The following is a 19,011-nucleotide window of genomic DNA, read 5'->3' as shown; positions in this document are numbered from 1 at the left end:
AGTTATTTCTTCTGAACTAAAACACAATGTTGCACAAATACAGTTATCTCATTGCCATCCATGTGTAATTGTTTATAAATAAAATGTAAGCCTCGAATAAAAATATTATATTTAAAAACATGTCTTTGTACTATAAATTGGAAATAAAATAATATATACTGTTTTTAATGCATTTTTTGTGTGCTAATAATTCTTAAGATGATACAATGGCGCGAAATCGGCTAACTAATTTGTAAATTGTGAGGTCGTTGATGGATACATTTTATTTTGGCTTAATGATAGTAAACAGAGGATGGTGCGATGCTGAAATCGAGAGACGAATCTGCGATGGAGAAATTGAAAAAAAGTTTGGCAACAATGTAGAATCACCAAGTCTACAAAAAAAAATAGTGAAAACCTTAATTTTTCCTATATTCTTGTACACCGCAGAAACATGAACCATGAAAGAAAGAGGGCAAAGAAAGATAGACATGTTGGAAATGTGGGCTTGTGTAGAATGTTGCGGATACCATGGACAGCCCCGTAGGACTAATGACTAATGTCTTTGTAATCCGAGAACTGGATATTGAACAGCATCTTTTTTCCACAGTACAAATCCGTGTTCTCGGGTACTTCGACCACGTTACGAGACAATGTGGAAAAGTTAGTGGTACAAGGACGAGTAGAGGGAACTCAATCTCGCGGAAGAAGTCCTACTAGATGGACAGACTTGGTGACAGAAGTGACTGGCATCCCTCATCAGGAAGCCTAGAAAAGCGGATGGAGGCGGATCGTAATGATATGCTTCCTTTCTGCCAATGAGACCACGACTTCTCTGCCAATGAGACCACGACTTCTCTGCCAAAAGCAAATGACTAAGAAGAAAGTATTAAAATATTTCAAAAATGTATACACCAAGAACAAATTAAGTTTACTATTCACAAACTATTATTTCTAGATGTAATAATGCGTGAACACAGATATAAATACCCAAATATGGGCAAAAACGCTGAAAAATTCCTTAACTGTAGTCTCAATTAAAAATATTAGGATATTAACTTCAAATTAAAGATAACATGAAGAACATTAAAAAGCCAATAAAAAAAAATCAAAATGCGTATTTGTTCAATTACTTAAACATGAATAATTTTCATTGATTTTGCCGTAAACAATTTTCATATAAATTTGCATGGAGTGAACTGAGTGAATAATTATTTACTGTAAATTAGTCTTTGAAAAAATAGTTTGAGATAAACATTTGAGACGGACGTACGCCGCGTCGCTTGAGGTGTTCTTACATCTACCGACAAAAAACGTGTTTTTGCACGTTGTATAAAATACCTAACTAGCGCATGATCGCTAGCCTATTGCTTCTCTTTTAATCCGAGTTACTATTTTACAACTACTACTAGCACCCTAACATAATATTTATGTCTTTGATTTTTATGAGTTCACCATTTTTAATTCTTCTCGAGTTCTTTGATTTTTGTGGCCACTAATAAAATTATCAAAAAATGCTGTCAAAAATCTTCATAAGGGCGAACAAACATAAAAATGGCATTAGTAGGAAGCCAGAATAGGAAAAGGTGGAAGATTGGGTGTAGGAAAAATGGTATCTGAAAATAAAAAAGTAATATTATAGGCACACATATTTTTATTCTCAATATTCATAAAATAGGTAGGTTCATAAAATTGGGAACACATCTTACTCTAGGTTCAATAAATTTCTTCAGGCATTTGGGTGAATATATAATAAATTATTTTGTAACTAACGAATAAAAGGATATGTCCTACATATATGATATTTATTACATAATTATATTATTATAACAGGTTAAGGATATTAGGGTCCTAGGCACACAAAGTAATATAAATGCAATATGGAGCTGTCTTAAATGTGAACATGTCCAAAATCGACAAACATAATATGATAATAAAATGAGTATCGTTGATGGACTTTTTAATGCCAATTTTTGAGGTATTTTAACTATAATGCCGGTATTTTAGACCACTAAAAGTGAAATATTACCATACATTATTATACATACTTGTGTTTATGAAATCTGTTTAACAGGTTATTTTTTTTAATGCCAACAATACGGTGAATTGATTTATTTACTTAGATTAAATCTGATACTACATTTCACATTTTTCCTATTTGTCTCTTTCAGTAAATAAATAATGTAATAAATATGTAAAATGTATGAATTGCTTGTGATTGCGTCTAATAAACATAGGTGTTATACATATATTCGTCCCAACTCAACACAGGACTTTGGTTTCATGGAGTTGAGATTTGTGTCTCAATAAATATTACATAAATATATTGTGAATGAAATAAATAAAAATACCGGTGATTATAAAATCCAACAATTAATTTTTGTTATATTGATTTTTAAATTTAATTTAGCACAATTTTTTATAACAAAAGTTAAATTTTATTTTAGTTAGCATTGAAAAGCACTCTGATGTCTCTGAGAGTATTCACACAACAATAATTATTTTTTAATATTATCTCTTGGACAATGTGTCTAAAAAGTAGACATACCATAAGTCTTTTTTATAATGCATTATTTCAATGGTTTAAGTAAATTTTAGTAACATTAATAAATACAAATACACTTCTAGATATTGTCGATCCATGATATTTCAGTACATTTTGTATATGTATATCGAATTCATTATTATTTTATAAATAATATGACTATAAATATAACATATCGACGCTGGAAAGGCTATTTACTTTAAGCGACATCGCAGTTTTAATAACGACAGAACTAATTACATTAAACAATACGGGACTTGTAAAATATGTTCGATAAATAGGCGAATACACATTAAAATATGATTTACCCCGTCTATAGACGATGTTCTGAATGGAGGTATAATTTTATGAGATATAATGTTTTAAATTTTTAAATGGCTCTCCTGTTAAGTTTGCAAAATGTCGCTTAAAGTAAATAGCCTTTCCAGCGTTGATATGTTGTATAAATTAATATTATAATACATATATTAATGTGTAAATCTATTAAATACTGACAAGTCAATTTTGTAATGAAAATCTTGTGTCTAATGATATTCAATTAAATTCACATAGATCTTGTGACTAGCACCATAAAAATAATGATTTTATCACTAATTATTTGGTCAGATCACATTTTTCAATACATATTTGCAGTAAAATATAAGAGAAAAATAGTGTCAAAACTAGCTATATAAAACTATTTTCGAAGCAATCTGTAGGGACAATCTCTTATTAGATATCTGGAAATAATTTAATTCAGGAGTGGGTAGTGTTTTGTAATAAGGAAGTTCAGTGCTACAGAAAATTGGATATAAAAAAATGTTTTCTTACATGTGGTAAAAATTAAAGCATTAAAAATAATAAAAATGTACTGCTTTGCAACGTCACAAGTTTATATGACCACATGTTTGCAATAGCCAATAAATTATAGCGTCGTTATGCTGTTGTGGCAACCATGGACGATCACAATTGCAAATAACAAATAGCAACTGATTTCCGGTTTCCGGAATAGCCATGTTTTTCAACGGAGTTGAAAATTTAAATGTCAGAAACAAGAAACAAACAGTTTGTAATTCCTACAAACAAATCCGGCCATGTCAAATGTTGTAGAATGCCTGCAAGTCAGCAGTTACTGCAATAAACGTGAGTTAAACTCATGTTTTCTTTGCTTCTTGTCAGTTATGTTTCACCATTCAGTTGATCACTCGCGGACCAGAACTCATGACATTGCGGGCGGTGTGATTTCTAAGTTTCGTTAAGGACTATCAAAATTAGAAAAAACATTAAAAAATCATAGCGATGATAATACGGTACAAAAAATAAAATAAAATATTTTTTGGCTTAGATTGATGATCTATTAACGGATAAAAAAAAAAAAAACACAACTGAACTTCTTCATTGTTCACACAATTCAGATTTTAAGGGATTATATTTCAATCTGATATGTCATTCATACAAAATAACAAGACAGATTCTTATTTTCAAAAGCAGATAAAAAAATATTGCTCAACAAGAAACTATTTTCCATTACATACAATTTGCTTGGTGATCTCCTTTATACTCTAAATAATTTTGACATAGGGTTTAAAATTTGTGAATCTTATATCTAGTGCAATGGCTGATATGGGACATTAAAATTATTGTACATCACACTAATCGTAAGAGGGTGGGCGGCACATTGTTATAACAAATAGAAAAGCAAAAAACAGTTCCGTTGCTTGTAATGTCAACATCAGGGCACACAAAATGTACTCGAGGCGTAGAATAAATGTTTGAAATATTAGGAAATATGTGACACCTAATGCGGACGGAATTGTCAGGATTATTGAAAAACACACTGGAACACCTGAAATGAAAAAAATATTTTACTTTGAGGAAAGTTTATCTGATAAAAAATGCAGATTAAATTACAAGGATGATTACAGCTGCGGGACGATTTGTAACTAGACAAACATTGCGACAACATTTCTCGTCATAATGCTGTCTCTCTGTAGGGATAGGCAGAAAAGTTGCCTTGTATGTCTTGACATTTTATTATTTATGCTTTATTAAGTTAGTTCATAACATCTTAAGAACTAATATAAACCTTGAATAGCATTACAATTTTTTATATTTCTTTTATTTCTTCACGTAATGCATTGAACAGCTTCAATCCCCTGTACAATGAGTTTTGATACTCTGTTTTTCTCCTCATCGGTAATCTTATCTTTTTTATCCCTAGTTTCATATGTATGACATTGGTGGTTAAATTTGATTATATTTTTATTTTTTATTAATCCCTTTGTATAAAAATTGCTACATTATATTTTATTTGTTGCTTTACTGTGAGCAAGCCAATTTATTTGTGCATTCTTTCTATATTAGAATACATATTTCTTTTGAGTATTATCCTACCACCTCATGTTCATGTTTATAATATAGAAAACATTCAACATAAATTTCTACGATATATAAACTACAAACTAAACATTCCAATACAAAATGTGAATTATGACTATTTATTAACACTGCTTAACCCAACAACACTTTCTGAAAGAAGAACTATTAATGATCTCACTGTACTGTATAAAATTGTATACTCTCTTTTTGACGCACCCAAAATACTTGAATTTATTAATTTTAGAGAACCTGCTGTCAACACTAGGAGTACTTTATTGTTTCATTGCTCCAGTACTTCTTCCAACCAACAAAACAATTCATTGATACCGAGACTGCATAGGTTAGGTAACACTTATGGAACGGCTGCAGACATTCTGTCCAATTCTTTAATATCTTATAAGTCCACAACATCAAGTTTATTTGTAATTGACAATTCAATTCCATAAATTAAAAAAATACTTACTTGTTTATTTTTATTACCATGTACCATTAAATTGCATTGTAGTATTGGCAAATACACATTTCATATATACATATTTTTATTTATTATTTTTTCGTGATAATATATGCTTGCTTGTTTATTAATTTAACTTAAAAATGTATTTTTTGCTTACCGTAACACTTTATCTATTGTTTGCTTTACAGAATCTATTTCATAAGCTTATATGTTTGCATTTTTTGTTTATATGCTTAGTGTTTTTTCTTGCTTACCTTTGTTATTATTGTTTTTTTTTTTTACTTTGTAAAACTTTTTATTATATCCTTTTTAACTAATTTCACATATTTTTCTGTATTTTCTGTGTTTATTATTTAGTATGTTAGCATGTATTTTATTTTTATTTTTTGTAAATGTCTTTTGGGCGTTAATGAACAAAATAAATAAATAAAGACTTCAGTTCCTTCACATTCTATGTACTTTTGTTAGGTCTATTTTCAATTATTTGTTGATTATGACACGTCTTTCACATTCTTCTTTGGCTTCTGCATCTATATACGCACTTTAAATATGTTTAGCTGTTCACCATCAATTCACTCTAAATACCAAAACCGTCGCAGCGCACATTGTTTTGTAATTAATATTGATCTTGACACATTACAAACAGATTGTGTTATGGATTCTTAGCATATTTTATATTGCCAATGAAATAGGAATAAAAAAAATAAGCTCAATATAAAAGGATTCAAATTCACTTAAAATTAGTTAATGTGAAATGTCCTCGTCATAATTTTATAAAAAAGCATTCACTTATTAAAGTCACAATAATACATAATAAGGAAATAATTAGTATCTATATTCTAACCCTAGCTTTATATTCTAACCTAAATTGAGCAGGTGTATTAGGTGAGTAAAATGCAAAATATAATGTTTAAATATATGAATCAATTAAAGCTTACTGCGTTCACTTAGGTTTCCTCTTCTTCCAAGTACTATTCTAAGGGTTTCTGTAAGGCAAAGGGCAACTAAAAGCCCTCCCTCGGTACCGAGTGTGTTCTCAGGATATGGTAAATTTACTGCTTTGAGAACACCCATTCCTAATTCACAAGCCGCAAACATTCCGAAGTAAAAGGAATTCAAATATAGTAGAATTTCATAAGTAAGACTTGAATTCACCATTTCAAAAATTTACATTTATATTCTGTAGATTATAATTACTTATACGATATTCAAGATTGTAAAATTTTCCGAATACTGATATGCAATGATCTGTTATAATATGTAAGTAGTTAAAAATAGAACAATTCCGGGAGCTTCACTTTCACTGTATTCTATTCATTCTATATTCTATTCTTGTTTTGTTTGGGTTTTCATATTCCCGTTGTTTTGACATTACCAGAATGTTACCATTAGTAAATAAAGAGATAATGCGGCTAATGATACTTCTATGCTACAAATACAAAAATGTTTGTATTGGTTATGGATATTTCGTTTTCGTGACATCCATAGATAAGAAAAGTGACGGTTCTTCGAATGATAAGGAGGGGTGTGGCTGAAATTAAGGAAAATAATGTATCTAAACCTTGTGCACTAAAGATACGGCGTGAAATAATCGTGACGCATATGTACAGTCACCTTTTAAAAATGATATTGTGTGTGTAGTGTCGACGCAACAGTCGTTTCGAAGCGTCAAAAGTACAAGGAATTCTTGGCTGTTTTCTGTCAAACTTTACATGTTCTCGATTTATTTAAGTAAATACAAACATGGATCCATTGGCGCAACAGTTGGCGGAACTTAATCTTCTAAATAAAGAGCTGCACCACGGTTCTTCATCTGCTTATGGCCAATCTCCAGGTAAAAAAGTCGCCCCAGCCGTGCCTCCTAAACCGAAGAAATCGCAGCCGCAAGTGCCACAGAGTTATAGCGTGAAAACAGTTTGCGAGCCTTCTTATTCCACGCGACTTCAAGGGGGCGCTGAAAACCCGGGAAATTATCTATACTCTAACATGCCGCCGATAAAAATGGACTATCAGAATACAAACTACAACAAGCAGCCCTATAGACCAGCCACGAATGTCAGAAGCGCCGATACCAGATTATACAGTAATGTCTTACCTCCCGGGGGAACCAATCACGTCTACAGCAATGTCGGACCGTATGGGGAAAATCCCACGGAAGAGTTACCGCCACCTCCTCCATCGGAGTTACAGGGCTCCGCAGGGGCAGGTTATATAGAGTGTAACCCGACTATGGAGGAGATGCCACCCCCGCCGTCCCCCGTGAGCTCCAGCTACAGCGAGCTGCGGAGAGCTACTGACACGGGCTATCCCCCTGGGCCCCCCTTCCCGCCGGCCCCCTACCAGCCCGACTATGGCACTTACGGAGGCTCGCGGGCCTCCTCCACGTACGAGTCTCTGTATGAACCCATCAACCCGCGCCCACCGAGCCAGATGTCGGCGCGCTCCAACTTCTCCTTGTACGCGCCCTACGTGAGCGGAACGCAGGGTGCTGCTGGCCAGGCACCCCCCAAGGAGGCTGAAGTGGACGCTCTCACAACCTTGCTCGTGCAGTCCATGGGTGGAGATTCTCGGGACTGCGACATATATGGTATTTGTGTTAAGTGCGGAGAAAAGGTCGTCGGAGAGGCCTCCGGTTGTACGGCTATGAACGAAGTTTATCACATCAGGTGCTTTACGTGTTGCCACTGCGCCATCAACCTCCAGGGTAAACCTTTCTACGCTCTGGACGGAAAGCCTTATTGCGAGGAAGATTATCTGAACACGCTGGAGAAGTGTTCCGTGTGCACCAAGCCCATTCTGGATAGAATATTGCGGGCGACGGGTAAGCCATACCACCCTACCTGCTTCACTTGTGTCGTGTGCGGTAAGAGTTTGGACGGTATTCCGTTCACAGTGGATGCCACTAACCAGATTCACTGCATCGAGGACTTCCATAAAAAGTTTGCCCCGCGATGTTGCGTGTGCCGGCAGCCTATAATGCCAGAGCCCGGACAGGATGAGACCGTGCGTGTGGTGGCTCTAGACCGAAGTTTCCACATTCCGTGCTATAAGTGCGAGGACTGCGGCCTTCTCCTGTCGTCAGAAGCGGAAGGTCGCGGCTGTTATCCCTTGGACGATCACATTCTCTGTAAAAGCTGTAACGCCAAACGTGTCCAAGCTCTGACCAGCCGTATGACGACTGAACTCTGAATCATTTCCAATTATTGCCATATACTTTAAGCTGCTACATTTCCATATTGTGTTATATAAAATGTATTATTTTATTAGTTAGATATAGTTTGAATGCTTTCGGGGCTCGTGAAACTGGCTTACGGCATTTTAAATGTGATTTATGAATAAGTCTTATTTGTACTCTTTATTTTTTAAATTTGTAAAAATGAATATATTGACGAAAGTATCCGTATTTGTGATAGATTGTAGGTTGAAAAGTAGACTGTCAAAAATATGTTCCTTTGTGACTATTCAGTATTGCAATATATGTATTTTTATAACATTGACTTTGTTTTATTTTATCATTTTAAAGAATTTCAGTCGAACTTTGTTCGTTATAAGCATTACTCGTTATAATCCAATCGCCATCGCATATTGTCACTGAGTAAACAGATAAAAATACACATAAATCATACAGATAATTAAAAAAAACTAATAAGGAATATTATGATAAATGCTTACAAACATACTACATACACTATTCTTAATTCTATGCATCTATGTATTCAATATAAAATTATGACTTGCTTCGTTGGTCGTCGCACTATATTTCATGTGAAATGATTTAGCATATGTGTGTGTCATCGATCATGGACTATGAACCCCACATATATATTGAATTAAAATGTTCCACAAAATTAGTGCTTCAAACATTAAAAATAGGTTGTTATTATTGAGAGCTTATATCTGTGGCTTGGGTGTAAAAGGGCCAATGTTGTCAATGACAACATTACGGTGGAGTAATTTTACAGGGATTTTGTGATATTATAATAAATTGTGTGAGGTGTTTGAAACTATTTTCAATAAAAAACACTCCCACACATGTATGTGTATATGATTTTTAAAAATATGTTTATTTTTCAATTTACATCAACCAACTATAAAATGTTGGTAAGGAAAAAAATGAAATCTGACATTGGCCCTTTTCTCGGCGCGGATATAACACCATGTGCATAATATTAATATCTCAAAAGGTCAAGATGATGAGTGTTGCATCGCAGTTTACAGCTTCAAGAAGTGTTATTTACAAATGACATCTCCATCAGTATATTCTATAGTAATATGCTAATTTTATAAAGTTCCATGATAATTTGGTTTTTATTTATATATTTATGCACTAATGGCTTTTCTCATCATCCTCATTTCCCTATCTGCACACAGTGGTGCATAGGACACCGCATTGGCATACCAAATGCTGTTGTAAATTAATATTTATTTTATTCGGTAAACAAACAGTATGTACACAAATATTGACGATTTCTTTGTAAATTAGTGTAGGACACTCGTGCACACACCAAAAAAATGTTTACACTTCGTACAATAATTAAAATTATGTTAAACATAACAAATGTAAAAGAAACGAAATGAAAAAAATGTGTTTAATAATACAGTTAAATATCTGCTTCTCTCAAAATTTCCACGATTTTTGACCTAAATTTACATACATTGTCACAAAAAATATCAGCCTCGGTAAATCTATTGTTATATTGGTCGCATATAATATGAGCATATATTGTTTCCTCCCTTGTAAGTAAGTGTCTGGTTCTTTGCGCCAATTGAACCCGTGGTAGGTCAGGTTCTGCATATCTCAATCACCTCTGTTACATAAAGGTAAGGTGATCAGTCTTAGACCGTGGTGCCAGTTTAGAAACAGTAAAATATTGCAGTGTGAAATCACCGTACTAATCAATATTTAATTTTGACATTGCCAGGAATTGAACCCTTTAGAAAAATCAAATGCCTTTTTTTGCACTACGTTAATTTCACCGACAAAACATTTGAATAAATACATTTAAAAAAAAATGTTTTAATAATATTTGCATTATTGTGATAAACTTTATAATTCTATCAATAAACCTAAAAATTTGTATTTTTTTAAGCATTTTTAACAAGTTGTAAATAACTATTAGAAAATGAGAATCAATTTGTGGCAGAGCTGAGTTCTGAGATTCATGAGCTTGCAACACTACCATGGAATAACATCCTGTTTCATTAATTAAATTTCTTAGATTTTCACGGCTGGTCAATTGCACAATTAGTTTTTCTGGGTTATTATGCCGTGTGTTCTTCCTACTGTTTTCCATGAACCTGTTTTATGGTTTAATAATATTAACAGAATTTAAAAATATATATGTACAGAAATAATACTACTACTACTTATTACAACAAAAAAAGTTATAAACAAAACGAGAATTCTGAATAAATTTGAAAATAAGTTAAAAGAAAATTATTTACCCGATCACAAAACAAAATGCATATGGGATCTGTGAAGTCAACGAAGTGTGGTATTAAATACTTACAGCATATAGCTTTCAAACAGTTTAATCAATTGCCACACGGATTTAGACTACCAATTTCAAAACATATTCAGGGCGTGTGAATTAATAAAAAATCATTTGTTTTTTATTTTATTTTATTTATTGGGGATATCAACAGTAGTACATGTAAAAACAAATAAAATATACAGAGAATAAAACCAATGACATATCTACAAAAATACATTAAATACATGCACAATATATACTAGTGTGTTCGTGCGAGTGTAAGTGTGTGAGAGATGTTATATTGGAATGAGGGTTGAGTACTTTGATAAAATAATATCGCTTTAGAAGTTGATCTACAGCAGTCTTTTCTCTTGTGGGCGATATCACCCCCTTGTGAGCACTGAATGCCTTCAGGGGTACGATGGCTGATAAAAAAAAAGGTAAATCGTCCATTAAATTATTCTGAACTATCCTAAATGACAATTTTTCAAAAAGCTGTTTTTGTACAGAATATAATTAACTGTGAAATTCCCTTAATTTCTGTATAATTTTCTATATTAAATATACAATACTTTTTTAGTTATTCAATATTTTTTGTTTATCCTAAATACCAAACACTCAAAAAATTTATATAACCTATCCTAAAGGTAATTTTATTAAGAATTCTTCAGAGGATTTTTTCGCTTTGAAAAATTTCATAATGACATGGCGTTTACAATACTCTAGAATCTAGAACGTACCGTTTGTGAAGTAGAAAAAATCGCTCTTAAGTACATTTTATGTTTTGTACTTTAGAATAGTTCAGAATTGAATAGACAATAATAAGATATTTATTAAAGGTATAAATTGGTCTCAGCAGTGTTTTTCATCTTGTGGGTCCCCGTCACAAACAAGGCAAAAGTAAAAAGCAAGAGATGAAAAACTGACATACAAATAGTAAAATGAATTTAAGGTCCTGGAAAGGGCGGGAAAGTCAAATTGTTTTTTTTTTATATGGTGGAACTCCCTCCCAAGGATATGATTTTTTTGCCTTGTGCGTGACTGCGACCCCCACCAAGCAAGGCAAAAGTTGATCCTGGAAATGCCTGGGAAGGGGAGGGGGTTACCTGATATTTTTCTACTCGTAAAGAGGTCACGTATTCAAAAAATTTGAAAAACACCGATCTAGAGAATGTTTATTATGTACTAGTATTTTTTGATATTTTTTATGAGGAAAGGTGGCGACAGGAAATTTTGATGATTAGATATTTGAAAATAATATTTAAATTTATAGATATTTAAAGAGTTGACTAAAAAGGTTTTTCTAATCAATGTGAACACGGATATGAAACTAGAAATAAAAAAGAAATAGGTAAGGCTGCCATTTCGCAAGAAGACAAAGACACAAAACGTGTTGATGCACCGAGCTGTACAGTTATTTTATAAGGAAATACCATTAGGAATAAGAGAGAAATTAAAAAAAACATGTGTGTAGCAGATAAGTCAGCTCTTAAAAAGTAATTGTATTCGAGTTTGCTTTAAAGAAGTTTTTTTTTTAAGTGTACGTATAGTGTTTAGAAATGTTGATAATAAGTATATATTTTAATAATAATTAAATAAAAGTTAACATTGGGACATTCATTTATTAATATGTTAGTACTATTTTAAGACTAAATTTAAAAAAAAAGTCTTTATGTCACTCTCTCGCAAATGCCTCTCAATACAGTGCGAAAAAAAATACTGCACGATCAACTGATACTCAACCAAAGTTGAGGTTTCGCTGTCCCGTTTTTTGTACCTCAAAACTGACCCGATTTTGATGTTTTTTTTAGAAATATTCTGTGTCGGTATTTTTTCCGTTTTTAAAAATTATTTAGCATATTTATACACCGCTCGTTCGAAGACGGCAGGCACTTTTTTGAGTTTTTGGATGATCCTAGCTTTCATAAGAAACAATTTATCAAAAAAACAAAACTATAGAAATACGCCGATGGTTAATATTTGTGTGAAAAAGTTACTGCTCTTTTGCCCCAATTTAGTGAGAAAATACGGAAATACATTTGCGTGAATAAAAGTGATGACGCGTATTAAAAAAATAAGTGTATATAATCTATGTATATAAATCAATTTTGTTATATACTTCTTTCTAAATTAGTTTTTCCTAAAATTCCTTAGGAATATTGTGTAAAATTATATACAATTTACTTCTTGAATAAATGAAGCCCGTAAAAATTGAAAGATCTAGAAATCTTTTTTTCGTTTTAGAAAAATGTTTCTAATAACATTCCTTTTTTAACTGTAAATTAGATTTTTTACGAGATATGTACCGCAATGACATATGATTATACGCACAAAGGATATTAGTTGATTATACGTCAATGGTGTATTGTTATTAAACTAATATGTTAATGGTAGTTATTTTTTAACAAAAAAATAAATTAATAAAAAAGTTATTTTTATGTGTCAAGTTGTCAAGTAGCTACGTAGTTATATTTTTATGCATTGGTACCAATTTGACATAGAGTAATCTGGCATGTTCCGGTCGCCATTTTAGAAACAACATAACCCCTTTTCCGGTCGTGTTTCAGCGATGACGGGGTTTAGTAATAAGGTTCGTCAGTATTTTTTTGAAAAACGTTAAGTATTATTATCATTTTGAGCGGTAATTCGTGTGCTTTTATTGTTACTTTAATCGGCTTTAAATTCAACGTATGTCCAAAGACGTTTTCTGCTTTTCGAGTGTAATTGTCAAAAATATGCCGATGGCAGGGCACACGTGTTCAGCCGTTACTCGTGTCTGTTTTGACAAATATTTCCTCTTAGGAATATATAGCTCTGGAAGAAGATTGACGTTAAAAATGAGAACAAGGTTATTTTATCTCAATATTTTCTAATTCTAGGCGTTGCTTATCGACGGTAGGGGCCACTTGCTCGGTCGCCTGTCGGCTATTATCGCCAAGGCTCTTCTCGAGGGAAACAGAATCGTCGTTGTAAGATGTGAACAACTCAACATCTCCGGCAACCTTTTCAGGTAAGACTTTGATTATTAATACACCGCAGAATCGTCTTCCTTCGGCGGTTTTAGAGTGTTCTCGACAGTCAACATTAGCTAGTCTTTTATGATGATCTTTATTGGGTAATTTGCGACTGATGTCAGTGCTGAAATCTTTTGTATATTCTGAATGTTTCTTTTTAACGAACGCGATGTGTGTTCATCTGTTTCGTATTAATTTTTATGTTTATTTTAAGGAACAAGCTGAAGTTCATGGCTTTCCTGCGTAAAAGGTGTAATGTGAACCCGGCTCGTGGACCTTTCCACTACAGAGCTCCTTCCAAGATTCTATGGAAGACTATCAGAGGTATGGAAATGTTTATTTGAATATAAATTACTCGACTTATTAGTGATACTAATAACATGTCTATAGTTCACTTGTGATTTTAAAGACATGCGTGAGGATATTTTGTATACCTACTATAAACTTTTACAATAATGGTTATTTAAATAATCTATTTAAAAACAGCCTTATAAAAATAGTTTCCGATGTATATTGTTGCTTCTGCAAATTGTGACTTATACGACATTGGTTAGATTTTAAGTACTCTTATTGTATTTAAAGAGATATTTTCCAGTTATCAATGATTATTATATATTTTTACCTACATTATTTGAGTAAAATGAAAACAAAAGTGTATGAGATAACTGGTTAAATAATATAATGAATTATCTTTTTAGTTTTGACACGTTTTTATTTAATTATTACTTTTGTTTCTTTGTACACCCCAGGGCTTTTATAAACATATTGCAAATATTTAATTAAAGGCATACTCGACATTTGACAATCGTCAATCTGTGTCAAATATTGCAAAATCGATGATTATATGCTGCGCTAACTCGTATTACAATTTTAAGTATATATTTTTTAAATTAAAAAATTGCTGCTTTAGAAATGGTAAACAAGTCCTGGTAGAAGGGAGTTTGAACTTTTAGCTCCATACGATTTCAGCAACTCTCCGAAATAGTCTTGAGTTTCCAACTTAACATCCTCATTATAAAATCGCTTTCCTCAAATATAAGTCGCACGGGGCCAAATCCAGAGAATAAGGTGGACGAGGAAGCAATTCACTTAATTTACCAGTTGCTTTCTTTGATAAATGGGCTGGGGCATTGTCAGGGTGGAAGATTTTTTTTTTGCGAAATAGGCTTGACTTCGGTGATTTTTGCCATCAATCGATCCATTAATGGTGCGTAATACTTGCCAGTAATTGTTTTTAATTTTTGCAAGTAATCGATGATGCCATGAGAAACTCAAAATACAGTGGTCACGACCTTTCCGGTGGTTGTTTGTGTCTTTGGTCGCTTCGGAGCGCTACGAGCATCTTCAACCCATTTGTTTGTTGATTTAACTATTGAAATGGTGGATCCAAATCACATCCGCAGTGATGTATTGGCGCCAAAACTCACGAGGATTGCGCTCAAACAGTACCAAACAAGCTTTCAAATCGAGAACTTGTTGCCTCTTTTGGTCATCTCCAAGCAATCGCAGCACCCATCGAGCGGAGAGCCTTCTCATATGCAAATGTTTGTGCAAGATATTCTCAATACATTCTTTGACTAGATTGTTCTGAGAGGAATATATTTTTTTGCACTCAACTGTTGATAGGCGCACCAATTATCAGCCTACCCAGTAAAATAATTAAAATACTCACTCATATTCTGCATATTTGAAAGTTGTTCAATATTTGTAATGTAATGTTGTTTTTACATCTGTAAGATACATATGTTTTGCATTTTGATGTTTGTTTGATTGATTAGAAATCATATTTAATCTTATCATAATCACCTCATGTTGGTCCACTGCAGGACATATACCCCTTTATTCTGGTTCTGTACCATCCTCGTCCACTGTTTCCAGCTAATTTCTTTATATTTAACAAAAAGAGAGATGCAGAACATTTTAGAGGAGTATGGAAGTCTAGGCATTTACAGGACTTATTATCTTACATCGGTTGGTTTAAGTGGGAACTTTACACACTAATATTCACCATTCTGTCCATATTTTAACATCCATATTTGTTCAATCTGTTTATTTTAGTCAAGTAAAAGACCTGAAACCTCTATTGTTCTGAAGAGATTCTGAAAGCATTTTTTTAAATTTATTTATTGACATAAATATACTATTTATTAAACTAAAGTAATTCCAATTTGTCTCGGCAGTCAAAAGATTTGTAGTATAAAATTAATTTTTAAATATATTTTATTTTATGACATAGAATGCGGGATTGTAAATAATATTAAATTTCTTCATTTTAAACAAAATCTGCTTAGCACACATGACTAAATTTTTCTGTTCAAACATGTGGAATCAAATAAAGCAATGGATGAGAAACATGCATTTTAAGAAGTGTTCTTTGTGTTTACACCAGTTAATTAATTTAAAATCATTATTTATTTTTATAGTTAACATCAGATATATTGCATGGACTCATTGTACAAGTTAGTAAAGAAATCTAATACATAAAACATTATATAGGTATGTAATATATAATTATGACAAAAAAAAAAACAGGAAAATTAAAATACAGCAATATACTTGTACTAAATGGGGTGGGATTGGGACAGGGATGCATGAATAAGAGCGTAAGGAGGAGAAGGGAGGGTTTAAAAATATACATATTTATTATTAAAGTACCTATCAAGCTGCATAATACATTTTGAGTGTTAATTTTGCATACAGACCTCGCTTTCTCTACATTCATATATCTTTTCATGCTCTTGCGCTGATTATTCCGACCTTTGATGCCACCATCTTGAAATATTTGTTGCATTTGATCATGCCATGTCTTTCTCGGTCTTCCTTGTATTCTGTATCCATCAACATTCACATCGTAAATCTTTTTACCCGTTCTTTCACTGTCCATTCGCTCTACATGTCAAAACCAATCCAGAACTCCTTTCTTGATTTTTTCGACTATGCTTATCTCAACCTTTTACATAATGTGTCGATCGCATGGCCACAAATCAATTATTGTTCCTGCTATCATACTTTATTTTTATTTTTTTCTAACAAAATAAAGCCTTTTCTACAAAATTTTATTTAAACATCGTTATAAACACTTCTCTTATGACAAAAATTCCTAGATGTAATATAGATATTCAAAATGTATGAAAATATTGAATGGGGAGTTTTTTATTTGATTTTCAGGCATGTTGCCACACAAGACAGAGCGCGGGAAGGCCGCCCTGAGGCGCCTGAAGACCTACGAGGGATGTCCTCCCCCGTACGACAGCAGGCGTCGCCTGGTGGTGCCCGGTGCAATGCGAGTTCTGTGCCTGAAGCCCGGCAGAAAGGTGAGCAACACCAATTATGTCTTGGAATATTTACAAAATATGTACTTTATATATCACTGAAGGAAGAATGGAAGAGATTGGACTTGACAAAAACTTATAATATATTAAATTATTACTATGACTGGCCCCCTACAGGAAATGTATCAGTTAAATTCCAATAACAATTTACGGGGTCGAAATTGGAAGCTCTACCCTCCCCAATACCACTTTTCAACCACGGTGGTTTTAGATTGGTATAAATTGCCAAGCCTAGTTGTCCATTCCATTTCGGTCAACTAGTTCAAAAACCTTTTGGATGCTTTTTTGAAGAATGAAGAACATTAAGTCTTGTAGACTTAAAGGAATGTCATGGACTCCGTGTTAGAGGTCCTATGTACGCTGTAGACAGTTTTATATGACTGATTAAAAACAATATTATTTTGGTAAATCAAGTCGTCATCATCATCATTTCCTTTCCGCACTTAATGGTGCAAAGAGCACTGCATTGGTACACCAATTGCAGAGTATCTTGACCATTTTTGTTACATGAAGGTAAGATGATCAGTCTTACGCTTCAGGTACCAGTCCAGGGACTATGAAATATTCTAGTGTGAAAACACCCTTTTAAATAAATATTTCATATCAACCATGTCGGGAATTGAACCCGAGACCTCTTGCATGGTAGGCTAACCCGCTGACCATTACACCACGAGGTCGACATCGAAATCAAGTCATACAATACAAATATTATTTATAAATTTTTATTGCTTTGATATTTTCTACGCCATGATGTATCATTTGGGTAATTTGCGACTGATTATCAGTGCTGATAACTTTATTAATGACTGAGCTTGTAACTACTGTACAAACCATTTTTCCGACCATGGTAAGTTTTCTCAGCATGGTATATCTTGTGATTCCAGTACTGTCACGTGGGTAGACTGTCACATGAGGTTGGCTGGAAGTACCGTGATGTCCTCAGAACCCTGGAAGGCAAGAGACGTGTCAAGACTACTAAGGCTGTTCTCCTCCACAAGAAATTGAAGGTAATATATCAATTATCTTATCGGCCTGACTCTTTGGTTTTTTTAATTTGCAATTTTTAATATAATGATAAACATTATTTTCCATTAAACTAAATTGACTTGAAGCCACACAGTTGTAGGTTGTTTCTGCAGCACACTATATAGCTTTAAAATTGGAATTATAGCTTTTATGTACATTTTCTTTGATTAATTTATTTGCCTCCCCTGTGTCGCCTTTTAAAATATAAATGTCTCCATATGGTAAGGCTACTCGGGCTAACATTATTACTAAAACTATATTTCATAACTAAGTTATAAGTAAATGAAGCTAATTCATCCAATGATTATTAACATTTTACCTACATTATTTGATGTGACGTGATATAAACCAATCACTGGAATGAGGATGAAAATACATTTGTTCATACATATTGATTGATAGTTGTAAAGGAGTATGTGACTAATGCTGACCTTTCATTCTCCACAGAAAATAACTCGTGAAGCTGGTGTAAAGGTGGCTAAGGCTACTGCTCCATACACCTCCGTCATCCAGTCTTACGGATACAACTAAACTAGTATAAAACACAATTATATAAAAAATGAAAAATAAACCGGGACTGGACTCCCTGTCCTTCTAATTTCTTGCGTTATTTTTTCACTACCTTTAATCTTACTACACGTGCTATTTTTTGTGAAATATTATTTTTGGTACCCTAGCCAATATTCAAATAAACAAATCATCACACTGTTTTTCCGTAAGGGTAGGCAAAGAGGACATAACGTTATGTACTCTCTCTTTGCACACAACCTATATTCATATGTTTTCTCATAAGAATATGTTTATGTGTGCCCTACTTCAAGATTTA

At 33.0% G+C, this 19,011-nt stretch overlaps 3 protein-coding genes and 1 non-coding gene across 4 annotated transcripts; 3 read left to right on the top strand and 1 right to left on the bottom strand.

Moving 5' to 3' along the window:
• Positions 1 to 1,615: 1,615 nt before the first annotated feature.
• On the bottom strand, positions 1,616 to 6,721 carry LOC148277083 (transmembrane protein 216-like). Its single transcript, XM_088233356.1, has 2 exons — positions 6,278 to 6,721; positions 1,616 to 4,349 (listed from the first exon to the last, which is right to left on the bottom strand). Exons 1-2 carry the CDS (start codon positions 6,495 to 6,497, stop codon positions 4,156 to 4,158), a joined length of 414 nt encoding a protein of 137 aa, XP_088089482.1. The 5' UTR covers positions 6,498 to 6,721; the 3' UTR covers positions 1,616 to 4,155.
• A 72-nt stretch (positions 6,722 to 6,793) lies between these two features.
• Positions 6,794 to 8,832, top strand: Zyx (lipoma-preferred partner zyxin). Its single transcript, XM_088233355.1, has one exon. It carries the CDS (start codon positions 7,083 to 7,085, stop codon positions 8,526 to 8,528), a length of 1,446 nt encoding a protein of 481 aa, XP_088089481.1. The 5' UTR covers positions 6,794 to 7,082; the 3' UTR covers positions 8,529 to 8,832.
• A 4,528-nt stretch (positions 8,833 to 13,360) lies between these two features.
• Positions 13,361 to 18,783, top strand: RpL13A (ribosomal protein L13A). Its single transcript, XM_088233341.1, has 6 exons — positions 13,361 to 13,403; positions 13,693 to 13,823; positions 14,042 to 14,151; positions 16,996 to 17,141; positions 18,044 to 18,166; positions 18,633 to 18,783. Exons 1-6 carry the CDS (start codon positions 13,383 to 13,385, stop codon positions 18,714 to 18,716), a joined length of 615 nt encoding a protein of 204 aa, XP_088089467.1. The 5' UTR covers positions 13,361 to 13,382; the 3' UTR covers positions 18,717 to 18,783.
• On the top strand, positions 14,421 to 14,494 carry LOC148277081 (small nucleolar RNA SNORD34). Its single transcript, XR_015823596.1, has one exon. It is a non-coding gene; the product is annotated as a small nucleolar RNA SNORD34 (small nucleolar RNA).
• Positions 18,784 to 19,011: the final 228 nt, after the last annotated feature.

This window comes from Micrasema longulum, unplaced genomic scaffold, assembly GCF_059751315.1.
Source record: "Micrasema longulum isolate JH-2025_06_02 unplaced genomic scaffold, ASM5975131v1 h1tg001085l, whole genome shotgun sequence".
In the NCBI taxonomy this organism is placed as follows: Eukaryota; Metazoa; Arthropoda; class Insecta; order Trichoptera; family Brachycentridae; genus Micrasema; species Micrasema longulum.
Note: the sequence above shows the minus strand (reverse complement) of the source record. Positions and strands in the feature narration are given on the sequence as shown.

Bases quoted from the DNA above. Each gene is read 5' to 3' on its own strand.
- LOC148277083 (XM_088233356.1), bottom strand. From the start codon at position 6,497: ATGGTGAATTCAAGTCTTACTTATGAAATTCTACTATATTTGAATTCC. The intron at 4,350-6,277 runs GTAAGCTTTAAT...TTTTCATTTCAG, and splicing joins AGGAAACCTAAGTGAACGCA to GTGTTCCAGTGTGTTTTTCA.
- Zyx (XM_088233355.1), top strand. From the start codon at position 7,083: ATGGATCCATTGGCGCAACAGTTGGCGGAACTTAATCTTCTAAATAAA.
- RpL13A (XM_088233341.1), top strand. From the start codon at position 13,383: ATGACGGGGTTTAGTAATAAG. The intron at 13,404-13,692 runs GTTCGTCAGTAT...TTCTAATTCTAG, and splicing joins TGACGGGGTTTAGTAATAAG to GCGTTGCTTATCGACGGTAG. The intron at 18,167-18,632 runs GTAATATATCAA...CATTCTCCACAG, and splicing joins TCCTCCACAAGAAATTGAAG to AAAATAACTCGTGAAGCTGG.